Source organism: Botrytis porri (genome assembly GCF_014898465.1).
Source record: "Botrytis porri strain MUCL 3234 chromosome Unknown BPOR_001, whole genome shotgun sequence".
NCBI lineage: Eukaryota > Fungi > Ascomycota > Leotiomycetes > Helotiales > Sclerotiniaceae > Botrytis > Botrytis porri.
This window is the reverse complement of record NW_024066075.1, coordinates 2,908,435-2,936,393: the sequence shown is the minus strand read 5'-3', so window position 1 is coordinate 2,936,393 and position 27,959 is coordinate 2,908,435. Positions and strand designations below refer to the sequence as shown.

General features: G+C 42.7%; 9 protein-coding genes across 9 annotated transcripts; 3 read left to right on the top strand and 6 right to left on the bottom strand.

Annotated features, from left to right (window-relative positions):
* Window positions 1-141: 141 nt before the first annotated feature.
* EAF01_000796 (uncharacterized protein) lies at window positions 142-3,371 on the bottom strand. The gene is made up of 2 exons (XM_038909046.1): window positions 1,410-3,371; window positions 142-1,289 (listed from the first exon to the last, which is right to left on the bottom strand). Exons 1-2 carry the CDS (start codon window positions 2,957-2,959, stop codon window positions 698-700), a joined length of 2,142 nt encoding a protein of 713 aa, XP_038775952.1. The 5' UTR covers window positions 2,960-3,371; the 3' UTR covers window positions 142-697.
* A 280-nt stretch (window positions 3,372-3,651) lies between these two features.
* Window positions 3,652-4,567, top strand: EAF01_000795 (uncharacterized protein). Its single transcript, XM_038909045.1, has 3 exons — window positions 3,652-3,870; window positions 3,935-4,016; window positions 4,084-4,567. The coding sequence occupies exons 1-3, from the start codon at window positions 3,835-3,837 to the stop codon at window positions 4,380-4,382; spliced, it is 417 nt and encodes a 138-aa protein (XP_038775951.1). The 5' UTR covers window positions 3,652-3,834; the 3' UTR covers window positions 4,383-4,567.
* An 846-nt stretch (window positions 4,568-5,413) lies between these two features.
* EAF01_000794 (uncharacterized protein) lies at window positions 5,414-6,670 on the bottom strand (the record flags this gene model as incomplete). Its single annotated transcript, XM_038909044.1, has 1 exon — window positions 5,414-6,670. One exon carries the CDS (start codon window positions 6,668-6,670, stop codon window positions 5,414-5,416), a length of 1,257 nt encoding a protein of 418 aa, XP_038775950.1.
* Window positions 6,671-10,801: 4,131 nt separating this feature from the next.
* On the bottom strand, window positions 10,802-11,436 carry EAF01_000793 (uncharacterized protein; the record flags this gene model as incomplete). The annotated part of the gene is made up of 2 exons (XM_038909043.1): window positions 10,802-11,134; window positions 11,182-11,436. 2 exons carry the CDS (start codon window positions 11,434-11,436, stop codon window positions 10,802-10,804), a joined length of 588 nt encoding a protein of 195 aa, XP_038775949.1.
* Window positions 11,437-13,119: 1,683 nt separating this feature from the next.
* Window positions 13,120-16,726, bottom strand: EAF01_000792 (uncharacterized protein; the record flags this gene model as incomplete). Its single annotated transcript, XM_038909042.1, has 4 exons — window positions 13,120-13,717; window positions 13,784-14,904; window positions 14,956-16,628; window positions 16,720-16,726. The coding sequence occupies 4 exons, from the start codon at window positions 16,724-16,726 to the stop codon at window positions 13,120-13,122; spliced, it is 3,399 nt and encodes a 1,132-aa protein (XP_038775948.1).
* A 606-nt stretch (window positions 16,727-17,332) lies between these two features.
* Window positions 17,333-17,786, top strand: EAF01_000791 (uncharacterized protein; the record flags this gene model as incomplete). The annotated part of the gene is made up of 3 exons (XM_038909041.1): window positions 17,333-17,461; window positions 17,521-17,536; window positions 17,596-17,786. The coding sequence occupies 3 exons, from the start codon at window positions 17,333-17,335 to the stop codon at window positions 17,784-17,786; spliced, it is 336 nt and encodes a 111-aa protein (XP_038775947.1).
* A 459-nt stretch (window positions 17,787-18,245) lies between these two features.
* Window positions 18,246-19,735, top strand: EAF01_000790 (uncharacterized protein; the record flags this gene model as incomplete). The annotated part of the gene is made up of 4 exons (XM_038909040.1): window positions 18,246-18,630; window positions 18,888-19,118; window positions 19,374-19,467; window positions 19,529-19,735. Exons 1-4 carry the CDS (start codon window positions 18,620-18,622, stop codon window positions 19,733-19,735), a joined length of 543 nt encoding a protein of 180 aa, XP_038775946.1. The 5' UTR covers window positions 18,246-18,619.
* Window positions 19,736-21,742: 2,007 nt separating this feature from the next.
* On the bottom strand, window positions 21,743-24,330 carry EAF01_000789 (uncharacterized protein; the record flags this gene model as incomplete). The annotated part of the gene is made up of 2 exons (XM_038909039.1): window positions 21,743-22,935; window positions 22,989-24,330. The coding sequence occupies 2 exons, from the start codon at window positions 24,328-24,330 to the stop codon at window positions 21,743-21,745; spliced, it is 2,535 nt and encodes an 844-aa protein (XP_038775945.1).
* A 775-nt stretch (window positions 24,331-25,105) lies between these two features.
* Window positions 25,106-27,536, bottom strand: EAF01_000788 (uncharacterized protein; the record flags this gene model as incomplete). Its single annotated transcript, XM_038909038.1, has 3 exons — window positions 25,106-25,204; window positions 25,261-26,843; window positions 26,897-27,536. The coding sequence occupies 3 exons, from the start codon at window positions 27,534-27,536 to the stop codon at window positions 25,106-25,108; spliced, it is 2,322 nt and encodes a 773-aa protein (XP_038775944.1).
* Window positions 27,537-27,959: the final 423 nt, after the last annotated feature.

The following is a 27,959-nucleotide window of genomic DNA, read 5'->3' as shown; positions in this document are numbered from 1 at the left end:
AATTAAAAAGGCAAAAGGTCTAGAGCTCTGTCTGGGAAGAAAGAGAGTTATAGACATCTGGCTCTAGCTTTCACTAGGAATATTGGGTTATGTTATGTTATTACATTACCATCTCACTACATAAAACTACCTATATACCTAGCTGTTGATTGATCTACACATCAATTTAATTAATTAATTAATCAATCTCTCTGCGCATTCAAATATCCATCCCATCCCATCCCATCTTCCCCGGCAATAAATCCGCACTGCCATAATCGAATCAAATCAAATCAGAACAGTCACAAGCAACATCAAAATCCCTTCAAGCACCATCCGCATAAATACACACTTAAATTCCACCCACCCACTCGCCCACTCGCTCAAACAAATCAGTCAATAGATAATCATCAACCAAAAAACAAACCCAGCAAGAGTTAGTGTACAAAAGAAAGTATATTCATCTCATCTCCAAGGGAGCCATGAATCAAACTCCCAATCTCAACAATCAGATTCTAGAAATAGATAGCTGCCCGTTAATCCCATCACCTCACGCGTCATACACTCATCACACTCACCAGTCCTTACAATCCCAAGACTCAAAACCGAAAAACAAAAAGAACATCTGGATATCAATATTGAAGAACGAAATGTAAACAAGCATGTTTGTTTTCTGAATTGAATGAAAAGCAAGTCTCCTAATAAATACCCTCCCACCTCAAGCATAAACACTCTTCGAACCTGGTTCATCCCACCTCGGCGTAATTGTATTTTCCAATTCCTCTCTATCATCTCTCTCCCTCCCCGGCGTACTCCAACCACCTCTCCCACTTTTCCTCCTCCTAACACTACCATCCACATCCTCCAACGCGCCGATCCACTCCCAGACCCTCGAGATCTCACCATTTTGACTCTCCCTTTGCATAGATCTAACATTCGAATTCATCTCCACCACTTTCTTGACCTTTGTCCAGATTTGTTCTCGCTTCTTCAAACTATGTTCATCGCGAAGGACATCATCTCTCAATTGCCCTATACTGATCCAACCGTCCTTAAATCCATCTGGATCGGAAGCGTGAAGGGATGCTTGAGTAGCGAGACGTTGAAGAGTATGTGAAACCAAAGCAGGAATTGCGGCTTTCGTAGCTGTATGACTGCGAATTGTTGAACGAGCATAAAGGAAGAGGATAAAGGCCAGAACTAAAGATCCAATTTCGAGATAATATCTTGCCAATGTGTGTCTGAAGGATCGCTTGACGGCGCAGACGAGGGGGAGACGGGCGAGTGAGGTACTTGTGAGGGTGTTTGATCTACAACGAGGACGTTTAACCTGATTAGTGAACCGAGTTGTCAGAAGATATTGTAGTAAAGGGAAGAATACATGTACAAAGAGTGACCAAGGTCAAAAAGGGACGGAATCCAAAACTTACCCATCAGCACCAGCAATTACTTCATCTCTCCCTTTAATCTCTCCAATGGCACCAAGCCATAATTCCTCGAATTCGGCTTCTCCCATGCCCTTTCTCCTCTTCTGGCTAACTTCTTTCTTTAAATGTTCGGCATCTATCTCAACAGTTGGTTCGGGTGCACCAGCTTCATCTGTCAAATCACCGCATTCCCATTTTGCTCTTCTCTCTCTCAGTTCCTCGACTGCTCGGTCCGCGACAGCTTTGACACGCCTTTGCTTTTCTCCATCAGGTTCACAAGTTGGTGGAAGCGGTAAGAATCCACCCAACGAGAGAGGATGATGTTTGAGAATAAAATCTTGGTCGCACTGAACTTCATAGTTGGCATTACAATAAGCATGCTGCGGGCACCAATCGCACTGCGGTTCGGCGAGTACTTGTACCCAATCCGGAAGGTCTGGTCTGACGGGTATTATCGAGTGCGCTTCTCTCCCTACTCCACAGAATCCTACGGCAATTTTCTCTTGCCTGTACCAAGTAGCATAACCACCAAGTAATGTAAGAAGAATCATCCAAATTGGTCCACTCATGCTGACACCGTTTGATGCTTTTCGTCGTGGTTGAATCGTAGTGCGCCCTCTCTGTTGCTCACGCTCGAGTTCGAATTGCGCTTCTGGAGTAAAATCCTCACTAATCTCTACTCCATTCTCGTCATAATCCTTCAGCCCATCGAGGCTACTAACAGGAATTTCGAAAGTGGAAGAAATTGGTGGGCGTATTCCTACATTAGCTTGCGGGGTCACCGTGCGTATTCTCGAAATCGAACTCCTTCGTTTTTCCATTTCCTTCATAACGCTCCCGCCCATGCTCTTTCTCTTACTTTCATGACTTGATATGGGTATTCTAGGTGGCGAGCCCCTTTGAAAGGGATTGTCATGGGTGAAATTGCTTTCTCTCCGCGGGTCTTTCTTTTGTACCACTCCATCTAAATTGTCCCTCGCCCCGACCATCGGCGTTTGAACCGTTGTGCTTTTTCTTGATTTTCTCACAGTCTGCGGGGCATCGTCATCGTCTGAAAGACTTTCCTCCTCTTGCCTGGCGTGTTTAACGCTTGGTTTCGATGTCCTTTTCACAGGACTACTAGCTCTAGGCATTTTCTTTACTGGGCTGATAGACCTAGTTGATCTCCTGATATTCCTGTACGCTGGCTCATCATCGCTAATATCCACCGATGCTCTAACTTTTGCAGGCGATTGTCTCACACCTCGTGTCCGCGGTGGCGGCAGGATAACATCACTTTCTCGTGGACTTTCCATTGTACTTTCCTGAGTGCTGCTCTCTTGTGATGAGTCCGCATCGACGATTCCTCGACTCGTTCTCCTCGCACGCGCTCTTTCGTACAATATCTTGTGTGCCTGTGGTCTTAAATCCTCGTTGAAGATTTCGACAAGTTGCGCTTTCTTCGCATTGGATGGATAATCGATATTATGTGTGACTAGAATAGAGCGGATTCGAGCCATTGTAAGGGCAGCTGGATCAAAGCCATCTTGCAGGTAATCGAGTTCATCTGACATGATGTTTGCTTGTTCTCTGTTGTGTGTGCTAACAAGTTATGATGATGCGAAGTGATAGTCCAGCTAAGGGTGCGAACAAAACTGGATATTGGGGAGGAAATAAGAATGAATTAGGGGTCGCGAAATCTCAAACACCTCTTGAAAGAAGACTAAAGAAGATACTTTGAGATGGTTGACTTTAGTATGTTGATATGCTTGGCATGTGGTATGCGATGATAATGACGTAAAACCGCGTAACCAATTCTATGTATCAATCTACCTAGTCACTGTATCCAGAAATATCTTCTGATTTGGCGCAATCTTGGGAGCGACACCCGATCAAAGATGAAGTTGATGAGGGGCGTGGATAAATGAAGGCAGTTGGACACTGCTCCGTAACGTACTATGCGATTCCTTGTGCTTCTTGAGTTTGCAAAAGCTTTGATGGAAAAGTCGATAAGGAAGAAAGTTTGAAAATAAGAAAGATAAATGGTTGTGGGGGAAACCGGATTATCTCTAAGAGGACTAGTAGGTACCTGGCTCGCCCGCTGGTAGTAACGCTGCGCCACATGTGGCGTTTGTGTGTTTTGAACCTTTGCATGCAATGTCACGTGAATCCATGTCTCACAACGTTTATAGATGAAAGTTCAAAGCCAGCCCTGGCTTTTAAGTTTTGGCTAGCTAATAATTAAGAATTGAAAAGCTCCTCTTCTCTTCTCTTCTCTTCTCATCCTCATCATGTGAAATCTTGACGATTGGAAATCAACCTCAACTCAAAATCCAATCCTCCCCAAAAATCAATGACTTTTCTTTTTCACTTGGGGAAAGAGGTAAATGTCAATTTTGAAGTGTTTTAGTCCGTGAATGAAGTCGTTGACTTGACAATTTCAATAATCATGATGAATCATCAACAAGATGAAAGTATTAGAGATGTATGTGGTTTTCTTCTGTTTTGATTTTTCTTGCCGCGCTGCTTCTAACATTCGTCGTAAACAGCTCAATGTCGCACTTCAAAGAGTTTTATCGGCGTTTCCTGGCAACAGTGGTCACCAATTGATTCAAGATACCGTCAGAAGAGGTATGTCTATCTCCGTATTCTTTTCTTTTTTGCTTCGAAATGAAGGATTAAACTCACCAAATGAAAGCGATCAACGCATCTGCATCGGAATCTCAATTTCCAACACCAGCATGCATCCAAACCGAAGAGGAATCAAAACATTTCGATCAATTACGTAACTTCATCGACAACCTTGTCTTAACTGTAACGCCTCAAGCTCTTCCAGCTTCCTCGTCGACATCGACATCAAGTCGACCAACTTCTGAGCACAACAAACGGAAATCTCTCGATGATCCGGAACGTGATGCAAAGTTGTCACGAAGAAAGTTGTCAAAAGCAGAGCAGGAAGCCGCGGGAGCTTTGCAAGAATTATCAGCCGGTGTTTAATTTATGGTCAGGTATGGATGGATTGATGGATGGACGGTTTGGGTCTGGATTTCACGGATGGTAAAAATTGAAGCAAATTTGTAAGATTATCAAAAAGATGTAGTTAATACAAGAAAGACAGCTTTCATGGATCAATAAGTATCACGTCTCTGTGGCACTGATAGTAGGCGTCGTCCCTTGAAAGTGTACTGTTGGAATTGGTATCTGAATCCTCCTTTGAGATTCCATTACTAGTAGTACAGACCTGCGAACTTCAAACCATCAAACAAAATACAATATCATTAGTATAGGTACTGATATTCCAGATCAAATTTCTCTACTCTAACATAATCGTCTGATCTCAATAGCTAGGTACTATCATAGCTCTTGTTTCCATCCGAAAACATTTTCTGTTTCTATGTATGTGGTCACGTGCCTGCTGCCTATGACAGACTGGCTCTTCACACCTTCATTGGTATGTGAATGTTTCAGAATACGAATTTACTTGGATTATGGATCTTGATTTCTGGTGTGATCACATATTTATTCCTCGATTTGCCTTTTAACCTCATATATCGTTCGTTAAGCTTTCTACTTCTCTAACAAATCGGACATTTTTATGAGTGCTCATCCAGGCCATTTATTCTCAGCATCAACTATAACTAGGCACCTCGTCTATCACTGTCTCTCGTCTATCCCTTTCCTTGCCTACTGCTTCAGAAGCTTTCCATTACAAGGAATCCTATTTGAGTTAAAGCAGGGCCGAAGCAGTTCATTCTGATAGTCGATATTCTTAACGTTGGAAAGGTTCTTGAATCACAACAATCACGTCAATCTATGGAAGATACTCAAATTTTACATATCGCCGAGTGGCATTTTTTTGTATTTCCGGTCCACTTGCGGACCTTTTATGGTAACTATACTAATCAAAGATACCGATGCCAAAATTTCAACGCTAACTATTAAGGGAGAGGAAACGCTGAAATGAGAACGATGTAAAATCAAACCTCCCAACTAAGCCGAACAGACCCTGTATTATTATCCAAATCTAGTCATTTGATATCGACCCTCTTGACCTCAGTCCAAGACTCTTCTTTCTCTACCTTTGGTACAGTGACGACCAAGACACCATCCTCCAACTTGGCGGTAATTTTATCACCATCAATTTCGGATTTATCTTCTTCGTTCAGGGGCAATTTCATAGTGCGCTCGAAAGCACCCACCTTTCTCTCCTTCTTTGTGAGACTCTCCAAGAATTTCTCATCTCCTTGTCTGTATACCACACCTGCCATGTTCAACATTCCTTTCTCAGCATCCCAGTGTACACCTACATCTTCTTTTTTGGCACCAGGGAGTGCAATGTGGAGGACATATGCATTTTCGGTAGCGAAAACGTCAATGGGGGGGACAAAAGAGTTCTCTGTGTCAGCATCTTCGGGAACGAGTGTTTCACCAGAGTGCTGAGCTGCAGGTACACCAAATGCCTGTGCGATTGGGTGAGAGGAGAGTGCTTGTATCATTGCACTGAAATCGAATGGGCCACCTGGGTCAGCGAATGGAGGTGGACCGCGTCTTCCGTGATGACCGTGTGGTCCCCCATGAAGTCCTCCGTGTGGCCCACCTCGACCTCCACCTCGAACACCCCATCCGCCTCGGCTACCTGGCCCGTGGCGTTCGTGATGTCTAGGCCCTCGACATGATTCGGGTCCCTTTGATCCTTCTCTCACTTCAAGATCTGATGACTCTTCACCTGAAGTCTCTCCATCTTTGCGACAATGACCCTTCTTGCCTTTGCCCTTGCAACCTCGAGGGCCCCGACATGGTTTGGGAGATTCCTCTCCCGCTTCAGTGTCAGAAGTTGGGGTTTCCTCACCAGATTCTTCTCCACCTCTGCGGCCATGTTTGCCTCTGCCATGATGGCGATGTCCTCGGAATCCCTCACTACCTTCTCCCTCGGTATGTTCTCCATCTCTGCCTGGAGAGAAGGAACGATAGCCTCTGTGACCGTGTCTTTCTCTTGGTCCAAACCCACCTCTACCAAATGGTCTTGGTCCGCCAAAAGGGAAACCAAATGGACCAAATGGGCCAAAATCATGTGGACCATGATCACCTCTAGGGCCATGAGTACCTCTGGGAACATGTCGTCCAGGATGTTCATGAGGGCCATGAGGTCCTTCTGGTGGACCCCACATATTGAACTCTTGCGAAGGGTGGTCGACACCAGCTCCAGAGTTCTGTGGTTGCATTGAGCGTACAAAATCCCAAAAGGGACCTGCTTGTTGATTGTTGCTTTGATTATTGAATTCCATGATGAATTGATGATGATAGAATAAAGAAGGAATCCAAAAAACGAGGGGTGAGATCAAGAAATATATACCTAAGCAGTAAGTGCGTAAACTCAACCCCGAAACTAGCGGGGAGGCCAAAATGGCAACGAAACACAAACCTACCTATTTTCAGTCAACAAGCTGTTGACGTATCCCACACTGAAAAGGTAAAAAGCTTGAAATGCATCAGACTGAAGAGCTGTGGTTGGTGATTGAGCTGAAAGCAGCCGCGCGTCGGTCAAACACATGGACCCGTGGACAGCATTGATGTGGCGTAAGCTATTCATTTTCCCCTCAAACAAGTTGTGTGGCTTATCCGTTGGCATGGTTTTAGAATGAGTCAAACCTGGGAAGCTAGTGAAGATGACTCAAAGCCAAGAAGTCTCCGGGTATTCGGGGTTTCGGGGTTTCGGGGGTTTCACAAGTCCCGTCAGTTTCTCATTGGTTCAAATGAGCATCTGTCGGAACCGATAAGATCTTTCGGTCCCGAAGAGTGGCAAAGTCTAGTAATACCTAGGTATCGCCACTCGGCCACTCCGCCACTCCAATTTTTCCCCCATCCCATCCATCTTAGTAATCATTTTTTGATTCTTACGATCTCAAACAATGACTTCCTCATTCTCTTCATCGACGCTCACAATTTCCCCAATCTCAATATTCAATCCCAGACAAAGCGCTCAATTCCGACACCGAGTGGACGAATTAATGTCCAAATCATGCAGCAGAACCACATTAAGCTTCTCAAGGCGTCGGTTTTGCCCATAAACAGAATATTCTAGTGATCAATCACTATGCCAATCCCCAAAAGACGATACTTCTTTCCCATATTCCAGGGGCCGTATTTGGACATATCCCATGTTGCGAGACGTGCAACAAAAAGAATTGGAAAGTTGGAGTATCAAGTTGAGGTACCTACCTAGAGCCTGTTATCGCTTGGTGGCTGAGGGAAACGTATGATCTTAGGTAAGGCGGATGGAAAAGGTCGTGGAACGTGGGAATCGGTGAGCTAGGTAGGTAGGTCACTGTCGCTTTTTTATATCTTCATTTCGATTTTTGGATTATATAATGATGCATTTTGGGAATTTAATTGTGCAACTTGGGCTGTTTTTATAGGGTTTTTTTGCGATTAATATGGGGGGGTTCTTCATTTGTCAAGCCTGTGGATAAATGATTGTCGTTCGGTAAGCGTTTTTCGTTAGATGTGTATAACAATTGTGGGTTTACATAACTTCATTACGTTCAAATTATCTGGATCACTTTCATTACTGCCTCCTCTATATCATTTACTTTATTGGATTTAAGCGTTTTATTTGCAACTCGCAGCTTGTGTTTACTCCCGACTATCAAACAGTATTTGAGCAATTATCCTTTAGAAAGAAGATGAATCCTACCTTTCAGATCTGGATTCATAAATGTTCTCTTTGGCAGCCTCCATTTGATCCAATTTCTAGTTTTAATTCTCTCATCGTCTTGTTTTCAGAAGCTATTTCTATTGGATGCTGCGTTGTTTGATTGAGTAAAGATCAAGAGATCATTGTGTCAGTGAGAATTAGAAAAGAAGAGAACTCAAAGACTCAAAGGTGACGAAATCTGGGCCTTGAGGTATTCAAGGATACTTGAGAATCTCTAGAGATTTACTCCCTTTCATCGTTGATATCTGATAGCATTTGACTACACTCAGGCAATATATACCAGGCACAATATTACAGCGATACCATCGTGATCGCATTTTTGACATATATTATTCGTTCCCATATGGAGCTCACAATTTCATACAGACTGCATTTTTGTGAGAAATCGATATAATCATGCCTTTTACGGATAAGCGACCTGCAAAAGGTACTTTCTTACAACCTCTTTCCTGCATCATATACGACACAATACCTCATTTTCATCAAGCTTCCAATATACATCGCTACTAACTGCTGCATTTGCCCAAATCAAAAACTCCGGGTCATACTTCTTCTTCACCTCTGATAATGACTTATAGTTTGATCCATAACAATGATATCTTCAATACGGATTGTTTTATGTCACTTCATTTATATATGAACCTTCTTCGGGAGTAATAGCATGTAACTTCCCATACCAACTATTCAATTGCATCTGAGTATTATGAATATCATCAAGATTAGTATTCTCGGCTAATGGTTTCAAAAATGCAATAGCAAAGAAGGCATTGCGCCAGGTTGGAAGTACGGCGTTGGGAGTATAGTTTCCGTGAGTAATATGTGCTGTAGTCAGGAAGATGGTTCCTCCTTCATCTGTGATATCGCGAAAAGCGCATATGAGTGCAGGCAATGTGGCGTTATCATGCACCGTTGAGCGTGGATATTTCGTCCGCCGGTTGAGGTATTGCTAGTTCTCTGCTTGTGAGACCTCGTGATCGTGGGATTCGGCAATGTTGGCATGGGCTTCGGCGGTTTAGCTGTTGTTTAAGGTGATATTGAGGTTCTCTAGATCGTTGAAAAATGGGTTTAAAGCAGTGTCAATTAAGCTGTTGTAGTGACATCTGGTAACAAAGCGAAGTTTAACGAGAAGCTCTCAGCTGTAATTGTCGAGAATGTGGTAAGATTTAATAGTATCCAACACAAGCAAATTTTGTAGCCATGTACCAACAGCAGTCCAGTACGCAGTACTAATATCATTTTTGAAAGAAAAAGCCACGCCAGCCACAGGACCATTATTATAGACCCGAATCTTCATCGAGAGCACCACAGCAAAATTTCCACCTTCACCGCCACTCAATGCCCAATACAAATCCGCATGATGCGTGGGCGAAACAATCAGATGTTGTCCGGTAGCAGTCACAACTTCCCATTCTAGTGCCTGATCATCAGAAACTCCATAGGCGCCCATAAGTGGTCCATGACCACCGCTTTGCGTAAAACCTCCTGCCGACCCGAACTCCAGAGCATAAACCGCCCACGGCTCGATACCCATGGTTCTGGGCTAGGGGGTAGAATTCAGTGTCTTGAACTCCAGCACCCATGTGTACTGCAGGACCTGTATATAAAGAGCTGCTGCAGTTGGGAGAATCTACATCGTTTAGATTGTGCATCTATAAAGCTAATAAACTAGCACCTACAAAGCGTCCAAGAAAAACATGGCCTGTGTTTTTGATAGTATGTCTGATATTATTTTCCTGTGGAAATTTGAGAGCCGTATTGAGATCTGAAGCGGAAATGATGTTTAGAGCGTAGGAAGCAAGGTTTCCTAGTGTACAGATACTACTCGTGTTTGATTCCAGAAATGGGAACAGGAGTTATTGAGCTAGTAAGGCGATGTGATATTCACGGGTTAGTTTCACTAGTCGCGTTAGCTTTCTTTATCTCATGGTTTTCTTTTGAGTAGGAGGTTGTGAGGGTGGAATATATAATGGGGATTGGAATTGCTTTGATTCTTTGATTTGAGAACTATTTTTAGTGTTAAAATAGGTGCGTAGGATGGCTGAGCTGGAGGAATAGCATGGATATGGTTTAGTTTAAGTGGTTCATTCTATGCTTTTTGGTTGAGTTATGTGGGATCGCTTGGGAAGTAGTGATTTGGGGGGGTTGTTTGGGAGGGGAAGATGTGGAGATGGGGAGATGAGGGAGGGGAGAAATGGGATGATGATGATGCTTATTCTACTTGACTTTTTAGAAGGGATGTTGTATGATACTTCTTTGTTACGGTGAAAAGAGATAGTTCGTGCGTGTGCTTTAGGTTCTCGGTTTTGCTATATTTATTTCTTGAGATTGCTTCAGCCTATATCACACATGCATGCATGCGTCATCTCATGGCATCGAGGTTGTTGATCAAGAGACTATTGTTACAAATGGGATGAATGGATGGATGTACTCATGCGGTGATACAAATGGCGCAGTAATATCCACGCAGTAACATTCCATACATAAACAGAAAAAAAAATCAGAAAAAAAAGAAGTGCATTCTAGAATTTTTGACCTGTTATCTTGCTCTTATATGTTTAATACAGCAATCAACGCAGATCCAAAAGGCAAAAAGGCAAAAAGGCATAGATAGATATGCAATCTCGATCAAGCTTGAGCCTGTCGCCATTGGAGTCGCTCGAGAAAACTAGATGCTTCGAGTTTGAGCGTCGTTGCGGGATATTCAGAGGTCTTTGTTTTCTGGACTCTGGAGTGGAACAACATTTGAAATTTGGAATATGTGCAGTATGGAGGGATTGTTCGCGAGCTGGAGTATTGGTGTTTTGGTTTTGCTATGTGATTTTTGCTTGATATATTTTAATTTCTTCCTAGGATTTGCTCCATTAAAATAGCCTTGAACAATCTTATCAACGACTTTACGGGAAGGTAGAGCTGCCAATAGTTTGGCTTTGGTTGGTGGTGCATCTGTATTGGAAAGTAGACTGGGTTCAGGCCCAGTCTCCTCTTCAATATCATCGTCTTCTCCTTGATCAAAATATTCTTTGACTTCTCCTATCTGATGAATATCAGTATGAGGATATTCGCGCAATGGGAAATCCTCACGTCATCAAGAATTGCAGCCCAGTGAGTAGCGCCAACATATTGCGTTTCCTTCCCGCCAATCACAACCTGCCCTGAAGGCAGTATTGTCTGTTGAACAATTGAGGGCTTATCCAAGCCAGACAATGAACCATCAGCCGTATAAATTCTTTGATCTTCCGATGAGACCCCAAGAGCCGCCGCTCTGCCAACAAGGTTTCCGGGCTCCGGGCCATCACGTGGAGGAGTATGTAGCCCAGCTACTTGTTGGGAATTCATAACATCCTTAAGCAAACTCTCTAGGTGCTTCGATTCTTTTGTGCATTGATATCGCGGCTTTCTTCTTTGGTAAGAGCGTAGGATATGAACATGATCCTATTCTATCCTTCTTTTGACATTAAATGCATAGTTGAGCTCGATCGCATTTAAGTTTGGCTCGTCGACATGGTGTACAACTCAACTGGACACGATTTCTTCTAGAATGAGCAGGAGCAGATTCTTGTGGAGTAGATGTTGATGATATATCCATTCTGATTGATATTTACATTGATCGGCGCTAACGATAAAGGCAATAACAACTGATCGTCTCGTAACGAACCACTCGGCACAGAGTACGGAGACTAAAGTGGTTGTTGATCTCAAAGAAAGTGGCGATAGTAAACAATATCAAGCACTTTGTATGAAAATCGTTGAATGTGTGATATACTGTAACGTTCTTGGTGTTCGTGATAGTCGTAAGAGCAAGGAGCCTGTTGAGGTTGCCCTTCGCCTATGCATTTCAGTCAACGAGCTTCACTCTACAGCCCCCACCCATCATACAACTCTATATAGAGTAATAAGACGGACGCCTCACTTTCTAGCCACCCCTGTTTTGAGCCACTTTTTATTATCAAAAACCTTAAAAAAAATGACATTTTCAATTCTTTTATTTACAAATATAGTTCATGAAAAGTTGACTATATACAATTTAAATTAACTAAAACTTATTCTAAAAGTTTTGGATTTTTAGAATTTTTCCAAATCAATTTTTGAAATCTCAAAATATTGATTTTTAAACTTATATATGATTTTATATAAATTTAATATTTTATTAAAATCTTTAATAACTTTTCAATAAAGATTATTAAAAATAAATTATAAATTTTTATTACAAATTTATACTATTTATAAGATAGAAAGTTCAAAAACATTAAAAAAATTCTAATAATTAAATATTTATAAGAGTATTTTTGAAATTTTTGAAATTATAGAGATTAATAATCTTTATATAATATTATATATCTCTATAAAAAAGTGAAATTCTTAAAAAACTTTTATATAGATTCAAGCTTAAAACCTTCAAGAAATTAATTAGTTTATTTTGATTACTTATAGTTAGAAAGTTATTAAAGATTTAAAAAGGATTTTAAATTTATATCTAATTCTCATTTGAAAATCTGAAAATTCCAGAATAAGCTTTGGCCAGAAAATAGGGTACCCGACTTAGTCATTGTGTCCCCGTGACAGTATATTTTCGAAACGTCTCACTCACATCTGATACTCCAGATCAAGTTGTTCAATAATCCAATATTGTCAATGAAGTAGGGGAAAATAGTAATGCTTATAAAGTTGTCGGGCGAGATCAAAATTTGGTAAAACTCGCATTCTATTTTTTAAGTTGACCCGGCGATTTATACTGGCGGTAGCGGATCTATTGTCTGGTATATTCATAAACATTTCATTTCCCTATTCAATCCAAATCAAAACAACATCAACGCCGATTTGTCTAAGCTATCAGAGAAATCGGTAGTGGTTTACAACCAGTCCTTGTCCTTACGTTAAACTAGACCGCATAACCGTCTATATCAATCCATCTTAATTCTTGTTCTAAAATCTCCATCATATTCTAGCCACCCCAAAGACGGCACTTCCATAAATCTTAATCTCCACCCACTCTATCCCAACTAAAATGATTTAGTTGATTCAGTTGGAGTCGGCAGCATCATCGTTGCCTACATCACTATCTTGCTCGTCAAACTCTTCATCTAGCTTTCCATCTAATGTCGCTACACTCTTGTTATCGTTGCCCCTTTTCAACATTATCAAAGCATGCTCATCACTTTCTGTCACACTGTTCTTTCTGTTACTTTCCCTCCTCTGCTTTCTGCTAACTAGACCTGGGAAAATTCTTGGTTCACTGCCTGAAAGATGTAGATCACTAAAGCCTCCTTCTAGTCCCCATGACTTTTCACGTCCCTTGTTGGCTGAGATTGGCGAGTTGAACGACGAGTTCGGTTGCGTGTGTTGATTTGGGGTAGCATAACCAGATGGACTATCGGTACCTTTCTGATGACTTTTGAAATGAGAATCTAGGTGTAGCTGAGAGTGGGAAGGGGGGATACGAGCAGCCTGAGCAGGATTTTGCTGGTATGATTGAGAGGGGCCATGATCGGCCACGCTAACAGAAGCTTTCATTGACGATGTTGGTGAATGTGGTCGCGGCCCTGGGAAAAAGGAATTTCCATCTGATGGGGCTGATGTTTGAATCGCTGGAGTTGACAAAGCAGTGTAACGTTCAATCCTGTTTTTTATTATTAGTATTGCATACGCTTCCTAGAGGTATCAATGGAAAAGGATCATGACTTACATGGATAGTTCTTGCATCAAAGTCTCGTGTCTAAAGCCTTCTCTGATATTTGGGACGTTGCTCTTTGCCATAGTATTGCCCTTTACTCCGGGTAGATCATAGTCTGGACCTAACCATCTCTGCTTGACGGAATGCTCAAACCCACTTTGTACGACTGAATTTTTGGCCAGTTCACACATATCCACTGCGCTTAGCTTGTAGATTTGTGCAGCGACCGAGTATTCCTCGATAAGTGGCTCCTTTGTGAAAGCGAATTGCAGAGGATCATCAGTAGAGAGAGAGACATTAAGACCTCTCTTAAAGTAGGAAAGAAAAGGGTTTCTTTCATATGCTAGGAACAGTGCATTGTTACTCAAAGGCGACATTGCTACTCCAATCTGCTCGAGATAGAAGATGTATTGTAGCAGAGGTACTTTTCGAAGCAACAAACCATGACTGATACTGTGACAGCAAAGAACTGCAGCAGCTAAATGATCAGTATCACCAGCTTCTCCACAATGAGGTCGTAGCAAGAATGTGTTGAAGCCACGCTGCTTGCGCCACACGTTCAAAGAGGAAATGTTGGCGAAGAGGTAATAGATCCAATAGCTGTAAGGAGGATTTTGCTTAGAGTCCCATACTTTTGGTACTGGGAACTTCTTGAATAACCTCCGCTCGGCTTTACTCTCATCATCTACACTATCAAATCCGATTACTCGCTGAAGGAAGATGTGGAGCTTTGGGTGGCTAGATGGGTCTTTGGTTACTTCAAAGAGAGGCTGAAACAAGTTGATGATAACTTGTTCGAAGTTCTCCATCAATCCACTAGATTTGTAAACGTCGAACAGTCGTGGGACCTGGATCAACCATCGAACGTTGTGTGAGAATAGTTTGTTGTCAACAACCCATGCTGCTAGCTTATCCCATTCGTCGATGGTTCTTCCATAGATGGAAATTCGCCATTCAACCATTTGATACTTGCTTGATTCGAGATCTGATATGACTTCTTTGGTGATTTCTGCTAGATATCTTCCGTTTATGAAATTGTCTGTCTTTAAGAAAATCGTTCTCAATCGAGATTCACCAACAGGATTATATTTTAGATTGAATTTGTCGAATCGATGGAAAGAATCGGTGTGAGCCTGAAAAGTAGTTAGAAAAGTGCAACGAAAGCAAAGAAAGTATCAACGTACATGCATATCGAGAGTGTCGATACTCAAATCATAGGAAGTCAAGTTGATACTTTGAAAAACCTCAGCTAAAGTGAGATGTTTACCATCTCTAAACATGACAATTTCATCAGGATTCTTCTTCATCTTACTCTTAATGAATCTAAGCAGATGCTTCTGGTTCATACAAGCGGAGTGATGAACGTGAGTATCCACCTTTCTAACATTGTAGAAATCTCTGTGCGGTACACGTTTACTGTCCGCCATTTCTTGATATTCATTGAGAAGGACGTAAAGATTGAATTTGCCCTCCAAATACTGCAAACGACGATAGGCAAAACTTTTACTTGGGCCATCAGATGAGACATTGAGAATCTGTTCTAAGTCCATGTAGAATTCTCTGATGTCAGGTATGTTGATTACGGGTTGTTCAAGCTCTTGAAGTTTAGAGTTTTCGTAGACCTGGAACACTCCACTTCCATCAAGTCTGAAGGTCATTTCTCCCGGTGGAGGAAGTGGAAGAAGATCTTCCATTTCGAAATCAGAACCAATGTCTTGCCCAGGCTTTCTCTTACGAAGAGGAGTTTTAGGGGCACTGCGTGCACTAGTAGCCTGTGCTTGTGACAATTCTGATGCCGCACCGCTGATCGTTTGCTGATGGCCATGAGCTTCAGCTTGAGGTGGCAATACCATGCTGTTCGCCGTACTGTTTGCTGTACTGTTTCTTGCATTTGTTGCGCCTTTATCGTCGTGCCAAGATGGCTCGGGCGGTGGTGGATAGATACTCCAGTTCGGATCATCTTTAGGATTATCACCATCTTCTTGTAATGACAGGCGAATGTATTTGTGCCTAATATCTATCACTTTTTGAATATTAGTGTAGATGGATGCGAGTTCCGCAGTTATGTGGGCGTCAGAATTGGCAAAGCCGCCTGCACCAGAGCCAAGGCCGACACCGGCACCTGCACCATGTAATCCTTCCATCTCTAGCAATGGTTTAGGTTCATGAGGAAGTCCTGGATGAGCTGCATGATCTCTAGCTTCCTTGTCTGCTCTAAGAAGGGATTCTCGTCTATCGTGTAATCCAGGGGTATGAACAAAAGTTCCCGCAGCAAGACTCGGTTCCTGAATTACAGCACTTTCTGGATGCTTTCCAAGATCTGCCAGACCAATAGGAGGAGCAGTTCTGAGTTTATTGAGATTTGGGAGATTTTGTGTGCTCGCTCCTGAAGCTTGGCTTCCAGATCTATTCAATCCTCCTTGTTCAGAATCTAAAATGTTAGAGAAGGATCTAGGTTTCAACACAGGACTAGGAACTGCAGACTTCTGAGAATGACCCCAATTGCTGCCGCTACCAGTTTTGTTGCCTTCCAACTGACTGCGTTGAAAGAATAATTTCGCATCTGTCTGGCTCATCTCTTTCTCTGCAAGATAGTCGAAGTATGCTGTTCTCTTTTGCTTGTCTCGAGCTAACATTCCACTTTGAGACATGGGCGTTTCGAGGCCGGGTGTATCATCAGATAGGAGAGCTGCCTCTGGAAGCATGTCATCTGGTTCCTCCACGAGATCTTCAGTGACCCCGAGATACCTCTCCTCCGCGATATCATTATCTATGTCGGACATGTTGGAAAATGCTAGTTTGGAGGGAACTCTTGGGGAGGAAGGTAATTTTGAAGAGGTTTGTTCTGATGATGAATCTAGATAAAATATGTTAGCCCCTCATATTTTATGTACCCTGCAACGCGGGGTTGAAGTGAAGCTGTGTGACACCAAATCTTAGGTCCTTACCAGGCATGTTTGTTTCTTTTTATGCTCTTTGGCACCGAGAAGCTTGTTATGTCTGATAGTCTAGCCAGTATCCCCAATAATCTGATCAAAGATGGCTTGTTCAAACAAGAAGAAATGGTAAATAGAAAGCAAGAAGTAAATCTTCAAGGTTGACTGTAAACGTTGGTTGTTTAACCTTGAGTCTCTATGTTCCTGGGGCTAAAAAAGCACTCCGACCGCTGTCTTGGAAGGCCTGTTAATAAGTCTGTCTACTATGGAGTGTACTAATAATTAATTGACATGAATTTGTAACTTTCGACAAATCAAAGACCAGCGAATCTTTCTTGGCCTTACTACGAAGTACAATCTGCAATCTTAGCGCCTTTCTCTCTCTATCGCGCGAAGTCAAACGCGCTTTTCCCCCTCCAGGATCGATTATTATTTGTATGTACAGTGGTGACAACAAATACTACCTATCTAGTAGCTACTAACTTTGAAGGACCGTGCCATCCATCCCCCTAGTTACTTTCCTGTCGTTGATTTATTAATCTTCGTCACCTTTCACAACTTCAACACTTCTTCCCGTTAACCAAAAATAACAACAATTAGCTTTTTTACCAAACCTCACACAAAGATGTCTGCACAAACTGGTTCTGCGGCCTCTATCAGCGACAAAGGCAAAGGCAAGAGTGCTGCTGAGCCCCAAGATGTAACCATGGGTGAGGGCGGCGACGATAGCTCCAGCGAGGAGGAAGTTGATGATGTAAGTTGCTCCCGAGAGTACTGAATACCTACTATCTCATACTGACAATATTCTTTTAGGATGCTCCACCACCAGGTAAATTCTCAAGGGCTCCACACTACTACTTCTCGAACATGAATTGACAACACACATAGCCGAGGAGGTCGAGGAGGAAGCTTCAGACAACGAAATCGATAAATCCAACATCATCCAAGGTCGTCGCACTCGTGGCAAGCAAATCGACTTTGCTGCCGCTGCCAAGGACCTTCCAGCCGACGATGATGAGGATGAGGACGATGACTTTCAATCTGAGGGCGAGGAAGATGATGAGATGGGAGGAAACTAAGGGAGAATGACGAATGTATTTTGATAGATTGGAGGAATTCGATTCACTCGACAATCACTGGTTTTCAGCGGATTTCAACACCTTTTACATTATCGCATTCACGCTCGCAGTTAGCGATGCCACATCTTTTCGTTTATTCACAAAATTTCACGACTCTAGGCATATGATTTGAAGGATTGATATGGGACATCTGGGGAATTGGGGGGTGGGGGGAAGATGCTTTTCAGCACATGGATGTGTGTACTTCTAGATACCAAACAAAAGGGGCGTCCATTGCACATTGCACATTGCACATTGCACATCGCATCCAGTTCAGATCTCCAAATCAGCGCAATTCCCCCAAGTAAAAAGTAAACCACACAGACGAAGCAAACAAACAAAACAAGCCCATTTTACATTCAATTCAGCCTTGCAAACCTTCCTCGTAATTTTTTCTGCACAGACTGGAAATCCCATCCTGATAAACCAGATAAAGAAAACCCACCGGATCCCATATTAAACAACCAGGATCATGCCCAATTTTCCCAAACTCCAAACCATTACCGCATTCTCCTTCAAACTACCAAGATAGCTACCGTGTCCCATCACACCAGAATCTAGACTCTTTCCTCTCTTTCGTTTGTGCTGTGTTTCGAAACACCATCATTGGAGGAGCGACGGGATCTCAAACAGCATATCCTTTGACAAGCGAACACATATCCCGATTGCAAAGGCAGGCCGAGTGATAAAGACGAAGAGTAGATTTCTTATCTTGTTGCGAAAGGTGTTTGTTTCGTGGATTTATTTATCTTCACATACGAACGGATTTTATACGGATTTTGTTTAAGGATATCATGGCGAATAGGTGTGTCTGATTTCTTTTCTTTTTCTTTGGTGTGCTATGTATTCTGAGACTTTGCGCATCCCATTCATTTCCTCGATCTATTTGGTAGGTATAATTCGCGAAACGGGAACGGGAAGTTAGAATTCATAAATGCGAAATACATTCTCTGCGCCAGAAACATCTTACTCTTCGACTCTTCAATGCAAACAAATATCCTCAATCTATATCTATATCTATATAAGTAACCCATATTAACATTCCCTGGAAACTCTCCACAGATTCGGCGCATCGTCTCTCCATCAACGCGATCCGCGCAGTGCGCTTTTTGAAAATTATAACCCAGGCGCAAGTTCGAGGAATGCGAGTTCGAGTCCGGCCCCAAGGGGATATGGATATAATGCGGGAGGGGGTGTAGGAGGATATTCGGGAGGAGGATATGCGGGGGGAGGGGGCTATGGGGAGAGAGAGGATAGTGCGCAGGGGTTTAGGAGCGCGACGCCGAATAGTAGGTATGTACTGGATAGCGGGTTGTGATTTTTGGTTCATGGATTGTTGTGTTGGTTTTGGGGAGGTTGGGGAAATTGGGGAGAGGGAAGAGGGTAGATGGAAGAAGCTAGATTGGGAGGATAGAAATGCACACGATGGGATATGATGAACGCAAGTGCACACATCATCCCCTCAAAAACCCCTCCAACCCAACCAATGCCTCTTGCCCATACACAAAAGAAACTAAAACTACAACTAACCCCCCACCCCTCATCTAGAGGCCAATACAGCGACGCCGTGCTCAACGAACTCGAAAGTCAAAACAATGACCAAGTAGAAGGCATCATGGGCAAAGTGCGACAACTAAAATCCGTTCGTCTTTTCCCGCTCTCCCTCCCTCCCCCTAAATCAATATCCACTAACCCTCCTCCAGATGACTATCGCCATCGGCGACGAGATCCGCGAATCCTCGGCTCTCGCGGAAAAAATGAACGATAATTTCGAAGGCGCGCGCGTGCGCATCAGAGGAACCATGAATCGCATGTTGATTATGAGTCAAAAGACGGGGGTTAGTTGGAAAGTGTGGATATTGTTTTTCGCGGCGGTTTTTGGATTGTTTTTTTGGGTGTGGGTTTTTTAGGGGGGGGGGAGAGGAGAATTGTATAAATACAAACTGCTGCATAATACGTTTACCGCAGTGCAGAACACGAAGAGAAAGGGGAGGGGAGGAGAGTAAGTCAAGCAGATTAAATTCGCGGTATCCAAAAAGAAAGAAAGGAAGGAAGAAAGGGGTAGAGCCTACTGGTACACAGTAGTAGAGTATAATAATGGATGGAATGGATGGAATGGATGGAATGGATGGAAAGCATGGAATAATACGTACGACACGAGGGCGTTATGGAGAAAATGGGTTGGTTGTATCATGTCATATCGTATTACATCGTATTATATCATATTATGAAATAGCATAGCAAATTTCATAATCACTCGATAAGATATGATTTAGTCCGTGATGGGTGATAGTTCAATGTTGGCCTGGGTTGTAAGATATGTGTTTGTGTTTGCGTGTATGCGTATATACATCACTCTACGTTTCTGTCTCCTGGGGCAAGAGAAAGGAGGAGCTGGTCATATATCCCTATATGCCTATCTATTTTATGTACATCCATACATATTGCCGTACAAAACTTGACACGAACATCAACATCAACATGAAATGCTACATGAAGAGCTTCCGAGTTTGAGGTAATGTAAAGCAAAGATGAAATTCCTACCTAGTAGGCTGGTAAAGAGGTAGCTAGGTAGATAAATCAGCCTACTCAGTACAGATATCTGAGAATGAGAAGGGGAGTGAGGACGAGAAGAGGAGGGGGATAGCTTGGTAGATCGCTAGGGAGGTAGGGAGGGAGGTATCAGAGAACATGGAGGAATGTATTACTCTGTGAATTAATACCAGACGATGATGACGATAGTAATAATAATCATCATGATAATTCTATTCCCCATTTCATAAACTCTAACATTCAAACATTCTAGAATCTATGATACTTCGATACCATAATATTACCGTACAACTACCTACCACCTACCCAGTAGACATCACCCCATTTCTCGCAGTCCATATAACACAGTATAAAAACACAAACCATGTGCATCAAGAATCCTAAACCCCAAATTAGAACTCACAAGAAATACTAAACACCACATAGATAGATACCCAACAAACTATCCATCCGCACATCTGTATACAATTTAGCGAGACCAGCCCCCCTCCAGCATTTAGCATCCAGCACCCAACATCCAACATCCAAGCGAGCGAGCGAATTATACACCTCGAAAGGAGCTTCTCAGAAAGCCCCTCTTTCAAACCAACTTCAACTTCAACTTCAACTTCAACTCCAGACCTCACACCGCAAATAATCCATTTCATCTCATGATCTAGCTCCTCTTTCATCCTGAACCCCACGCCACCCTTCTAATCTCACAATCGAGCCCCAAGCCCTTGAAATCACTAACCATTCATTCATTCATTCAAAACTTCCATCTACGCAATTCCTTCCAAATGGTTTAATCGAATGAGTGTAATGTCACCTCCTCATTTCCTCATCTCTCTATTCTTGTTTCCCTATTTCCTTCTTTCTCTACTTCATTATTTCTCCATCTCCACATCTATCTCCATCCACCCCACCCCACCTCACCCCCCCTAATTTCCTCTCCACATACATTAAACAATCTAGCTATCTACTTACCACCTTAACCACCAATGTCACAAAACCATACCACTTCGCTATCACTTATCTTCAATTCCCTACAAGAATCCGACAATTTCAAAATTTCATAGTTTCATTCATTCATCAATCGACTAACTAAGTATCATAGCATAACGGATGACCTATCATATCATGCCACCATATCACCCCATAACGACTCATATGCCACCTACCCCCCATCCCAACCTCTCCTAGATCTCTAAGAACCCCTAAATAATAAAAAACCCTGGTATATTGTCCTACTCCACCCAACCCCATCCCGCCCAATTGATACCTTTAAAGCACAGTAGAACCCCTCCCTCTCATTAACACCATTGAACTCCCAACGTATAATACAGCTTTCTCCGCATCCCCCGCATCCCCACCCCCATATTCCCTCACTCCCTCCCCACAAAAATAACCACATTAATCGCCGCCGCATACGCCTCCCTCACCGCACAACTCAAGCACGTCTTCCCCACCACCGCCACCACGGCATTCAATCCCCAATGACTACACCACGCTCTCGCCATACACTCATTATCCTCCACGCCCCAGGCCTCCACCACCAATACCGTATCCTTATCCACGCCGTCCATAAGTTCCTTAAAGCTCCACTTTGCCCCCTTCCAATCATAACCTTCTTCCCAACTCCCCTCAACCCCAAGTTCCTCCGGTTCTGGCGCCCATCCTAATTGTAAATCTTGGTTTAAATTATCACCGCCGACGCCTGCCCAATTATGGATATCGAGTAATTGATTCATGCGTGCAATTTTATACACATAATCGAAGAAAAGAGGATGAGGACCATTAGAACAAGGATATGCGGTGATGAATGAAACATCATGAGCCAACCTCAACCAGTGCGATTGGCCTTTTCTAGCGAAAACCACACAGGCATCATAAGTAGGCGGTCTCTTTCCTATTTCACTACTCCTCTTTGGAGATCCACCGTCGAGCTGCTGATTTGGTTTTGCAACTTCGAATGCTAATTTTTCAATGCGAATGTTGTCTATAGGTGGTGAGACCAAGTCTAGCTTGGGTAGCACAAATTCACTGACGGGATAGACTGGATCGCCAGGGTCAGGGGGACCAAGAGGATCAGATCGAACTCTCATACTCAGGACGTCTGTCTTAGTAATGACTTGAGGAGTCATACGTTGACGAATCCGCAACACTTGAGTGCGTTCGATATCCGTGGAAGCGAGAGCTGGGCCAACCCAACCTGCAATTTCTTGACAAGTGGGGGCAAGAACTTTACCAACGATAGATGTTGATGCCCAGTACGTACTACCTCTATATTGAAAGCCGGAGTTTGGATACATGTGTGTAAGACCTCCAAGATCAACACCTCCATCTTCGTCACAATCGATTAAAGTATTCATAAGAAGCCATGGTTGCGTGGGTCCTGGTAGTATCAAGCCAGTACAAAATGACATAGCATCTGCAGAACGATCTTCAAGAGGTGAAGCATCCGAATCTAGCTCTTTGAGAGCTTCATCTACCATAGCCAAATTAGGCCATTTCATAGCTCTTGCGAATTTGCGCAAAGCTTTAACTTGTGATCTCTTTTTGAGAAGTCTGAATTTAACTGTTTTGAAATCAGCCTTTTACCGTAAAGAATACAGACATGTGAAAACCTACTCTGCTGAAATTCATCGCCAGTTTTATACTTTTCAATGGTCATGCACTCTCTCCATTTCTTCGCAACAGCTAGGTCCCAAGAGATCCATGGTGGTAATTGTGCCAACAATCTCTCTTTTGCTTCCTCCGAATGATGTCTTGACTGGATTCTCAGTTCCAGCTCCATGCTCAACAATAACTGATGAAAAAATGCTCGATATCTTCCATGATCAGAATATGCCCCATCAGCAAAGAATTTAGCCACAACATGATTCTTAGGTTGACTAAAATCAATCCATTCACGTCTTGACAACGCAATAATCAGATCCGCAATTTGTTTCTCCATGCCCTTTTTCGCGATGAATGATTTGTCGAGATCCTTGAGTAATACTTTGTATAAACTCTTATATAACATATCCTCACTCTCATCGTCAATCCCAGCTTCCAAGTATATCAAGCGATCCAATATAATTTGCAAATCCACATCCCTCAGTGTTTGGACACTTGAGTCGCGAAGCTCAATCGGGGCATGCGGATTGCCATTTACGCTGCACCAGTGATTCAACGTAATAGTACCTCTCAACGTGCCATAATAAAAGGCCATACTAGGCTGTTCAAGAGAATCCCATGGTCGAGTTGCTTCACCTGGTCCTTGTAACCGCATTGAATCCGCCATAAATGCCCTACTGAAGATCTCCGCACGATCACTTCCCGCCCCTCCATTCCCATTACAAGTCGCATATAGCGCAAAGTATTCGTCGGAAGCATGTGCGATTGATTCCATCGTTCCTTTGAAAACGGGTACTCCATTCGCAATCAATTGCATTGCTTTTCCTTGTGATAATTCGGCGTCGTTTGATAATTCAACCGGTGGCCATTCCATCAATGGGCTGACCCTAGGCGCTCTTACACCCTCCTCCGTATATTTTGATGATTTGCCTGTACTAGGTCTTGCATGGTGAGGCGAAAGAGAGGTAGAATTACTTAGTTTATTCGAATGATGTCTCTGCGGAGAGGTAGAATGAGCATCGTCATCTGCGCGACGTCGATAATCTGTATGTGGTGAACGAGAAGTCGAGGCACTCAAATTGACCGAATGGTGTCTGCGAGGATTTTCATCATCTTCGCGATCTCTATTATCTCGATGTCGATGTTTACGGGAATAAATCGATCCATATCCATCACCCTCATCCTCTCCATCCCTTGAGTGTTTGTCTCGATTTCTCCTACTTCTCCGATGTTTTCTGCGCTCTCTCCTCGGTCTCTGTTCAAACTCCTCAATTTCTGGCTCAATCTCTGATTCCTCCTCACTCTTCTTCTTGCCCTTTAGCAAACCTACGATCTTGTCCTTAACACCAACCATTGTCGGCCTATCTGTCACTGCCTCTCACTTTTGTTCCCTTGTCGAATTATCGAATCTTCAATTTCCAGTCTCCCAAATTTCCTCACATTCATCCGTATTCGAATTCTTTTTTCCGTAATCAGTAATTGGATACCGTAAAACCCCTCATTCACAAATTCACAAGCTCACTCCAATCCAGGTCTGGTGGTGTAACAAATTCCTGAAAAGTAACAAGGCTGACTGACAGATGAACGAGTAATAATAAAAAGTCAAGTATGATGAAATATTTTGGGTCTTCATACAGACAACCATACCAACCGACACGGCAGTTCCTCGAGGCCACACCTCATCATATTGATCTCTGGGGAAACCAATATGTTCGATGTGGTCGTCATTGTCCAGACAAACGTTGGACAAATAAAGTTGCAAAAAGAGATGACCGAGTCCCTAATATCCACTATATTTTTGTTATAACAACCCTATCATCCCTATCTCTTCGGTTATCTCCCGGCTATTTCACGGTAAAGCACGTATTCATGCTTGATGAGTCGATCCACTAGGTGTGTAGTCATAGGAATCACCGAGTAAGGTGTCTTCTTCATTGCTCTCCTTACGGAGTGCATTACAGTCGTGTCAATTCCTGACGCCAAGTTATAAACTGGGGTATTACTACATCTTTAAAACTATCTACTGTTGAGTTGAGCAAACAACTTGGTATACCTATGCAGCGCTAGAAGCTCAAGCTCGCTCGAAATATACAGCCAAAGGATCCACTACCCCTCAATCATACGTTTATTTACAAATCAATCTTGAAATCCTTCACAGTTTGATTAGCCAATACCATGTTGGTTAAATCAAGTTCGTCTTCTCGGTACTTTGCCATAGCTTGTTTGTACTACACGTATATTAGTTAGCTATCACCTTCCATAATCCTCTGTTGTGGAAGCTTACCTTGAAGAAGAAATTGAGCAATAAGGACACCATAAGGGCAGCGCTGACAATCATTGGTCCAATCAAATTATCAAAATCTTTTCCGCTTCTGTCAACAATCATCTGTCGCCGCGTGTAATGCATCCAGTAGCCCCAACTTCCAGCAAAGATGGCAATAATAATATATGCAATACCCATAGCTTCTGCAATTTCATCTTTTCCTGCAGCGGTGTATAAACTAACAGCAAGAGACCCCAATAAAATGCATATGTGTTGCCATTTCAAAAATGTACGTTCATTGGCTAGCCAAACTTTAGGTTCGACTTGTAAAGGACCTGAATCCTTAATGTATTGAGTTGGTTTAGTAACACCAGGAGGCAACTGAGTACTTTTCGATCGGCGTGATTGGGCATAACGCGAGAGGGAGAAAGATGGGAATACAGATGCCAAGGTACCATATCCACCTTGACTACTTGAGCCTTGAGTTTCGTCTTCTTCATTGCCAGCATCTCCAGAAGCAGAAGAACCATCCAGATTGGATCTTCTGCCAGCTCTCTCCTCAGCAACCATTCTCTCCTCCATATACGACTTGCCTACCGGCGAGCTCACAGCAGGTTTGAAACTTGCGCTTGCTTTTTGAGAAGTTCCAATGAAGCTACCGATTACGAGATCGTTCTCGGCCTGCTTTGCTTTTCGCGTTTGATCTTCCTCCCATGCCGCTTGTGGATCTTTGCGAATATCGTCCGTCAAGTTTCCGTGCCACGAAGGATAGTCGTTGACATTATCTTCAAAGAGAGATACAGCACCTTGAAGGAATTTAGAGAAGCCTGGCGCGGCGTACACAAGATGTGACCCCATCAAATCCTGTACCCATTGAGGCTGCTTCTTGGTTGCATCATCCTTAACCTTGATTTCCAATACCGAATATGGAAATCTTGATATTTCTCCTGGGTTGATGTTGCTGAATGGATATGACATGGCACTACTATCAATGTCGCGTCGGTGCCAGCTCTTGGGATCTCTGCAAGGTCTGTCCTCGTCTATGCAATCTTCCCGGATGAATGCCAATTGAGTATCAATAGATATCCTAACTCTGTCGTCCACTGGCTTTTGAAAGGCAGTCCGAGTGTAATTAGCTCGCAAGATTGGTTGTAAACCGTTCTCCTTAATCAATGATTGAATATCGTTCACAGTCTTCTTGAAGGCCTCGATTCTTGCTTCTGGAAGCCCTTGTCGTTCCATCTTTTGTATACTCTTCTCCATTTTGTATTCACCTTTGATGAAGGAGTCGATATATTTTTCCTTTATCAAAAGCTTCTTTTCTTCGCTGGTGCCATTCTCATGTACAATCTTTTGTTCAAAGTGAAGCTCTGGATTGTCCTTCAATTGACCATACCATCTGATCCGTAGTGACATAGCATTCTCTTTCTTCTCCCTCTTTTGGTCATAAAGCGTGAAATCCGGGCTATCAAGATAGAGAGAATTGAGAGTAGGGTCAGCTTGAGGTTCGGGGCTTTTCGATGACGGTTCGCTATATACTACAGCGGGAAGTCGACGAAGGATATAGGTCTTGACTTCCAGAAGATTATCAGGGTGAACCCAAACTATAAGGAAGTTTATTAGTATACGAATTCATGTGAGGATCTAATCTACTTACATTTGTACGCAGTATACTTCTCCGGTGATTGTGACTGTGATTGAACATCAGAGGATGAAGGTACTGCAGGATCCGTATTATCATCCAGTTGTTGGCGGACAACAAAGTACATCATCGACAATTGGTTGAGCAATGCTGAATAGCCCTGTTCCGAATTAAAAGGTCTCTTCTGCAAACTCATTTGTACCATCGGCCTAATCTTGTAGTTGTTACCCCTCTTGCGATCATGTTTCTTGACAATCTTCAAGAAGGCGGTATAATTAATGCTGCTATATTTCTTCAATTCCTTTGTGTCATTGATGATCGCATCAAGCTCCTCCTCAATCTTCTTGAATTTGGAGGTGAGAGCATCGTCTTTTGATTTCCCATCTTCTGGTGCGAGTTCCTTGAGTTTCTCTCCAGTCGCATTAGCACGCTGTTCCAGTCTCTTGAATGTAGATTCTTGAAAGGATGCGATCTTTTCCAATTGGACGTTGAGGATCTCCTCGCAGAATTTAGTCTCGTCATCTGCGGTCCATGGCCTATCGTCACCCTCAGATGCTGAATCTTCTCGTAAGAGGTGTTTAAGCTTCGCATAATCGATGTATTGATCCTTCCATGGCGGATATATTGATTTCTTCAATGTCTGGCCAAAACGCATAGTGACGGTGAAATGAAACTATTGTATTTTGTGTTGTTGGTTGAATGAAAAGGAAGAGTGGAATTGGAAGTAGGAAGGATTGATTTGTGCTGAAGCTTGTGAAAGCTATAAGGTTAAGGAGGTTGGAGCTTAATGAAACCTTATACGGCGACGAAATCAAATGTTAATCAATGCTAAAAACATTCAAAAAATGACGATAACATGAAATTCAGATGAAATGTTATATATCAGTCAATATAACATCTGTCACTTGGAAAAATCATCAAATTGAATCACAGTACTATTATATAGAGCACAAATTAGAAAAATGTTGGAAGTCTCATCAATAACTTTTTGTATATCGGTATCGAAATTGTTTTTTCTTCTTCGTTTTTTTACTGTCAAATCCGAACTAGTCACTAAAAGCCTTCGTATTTATTAAAA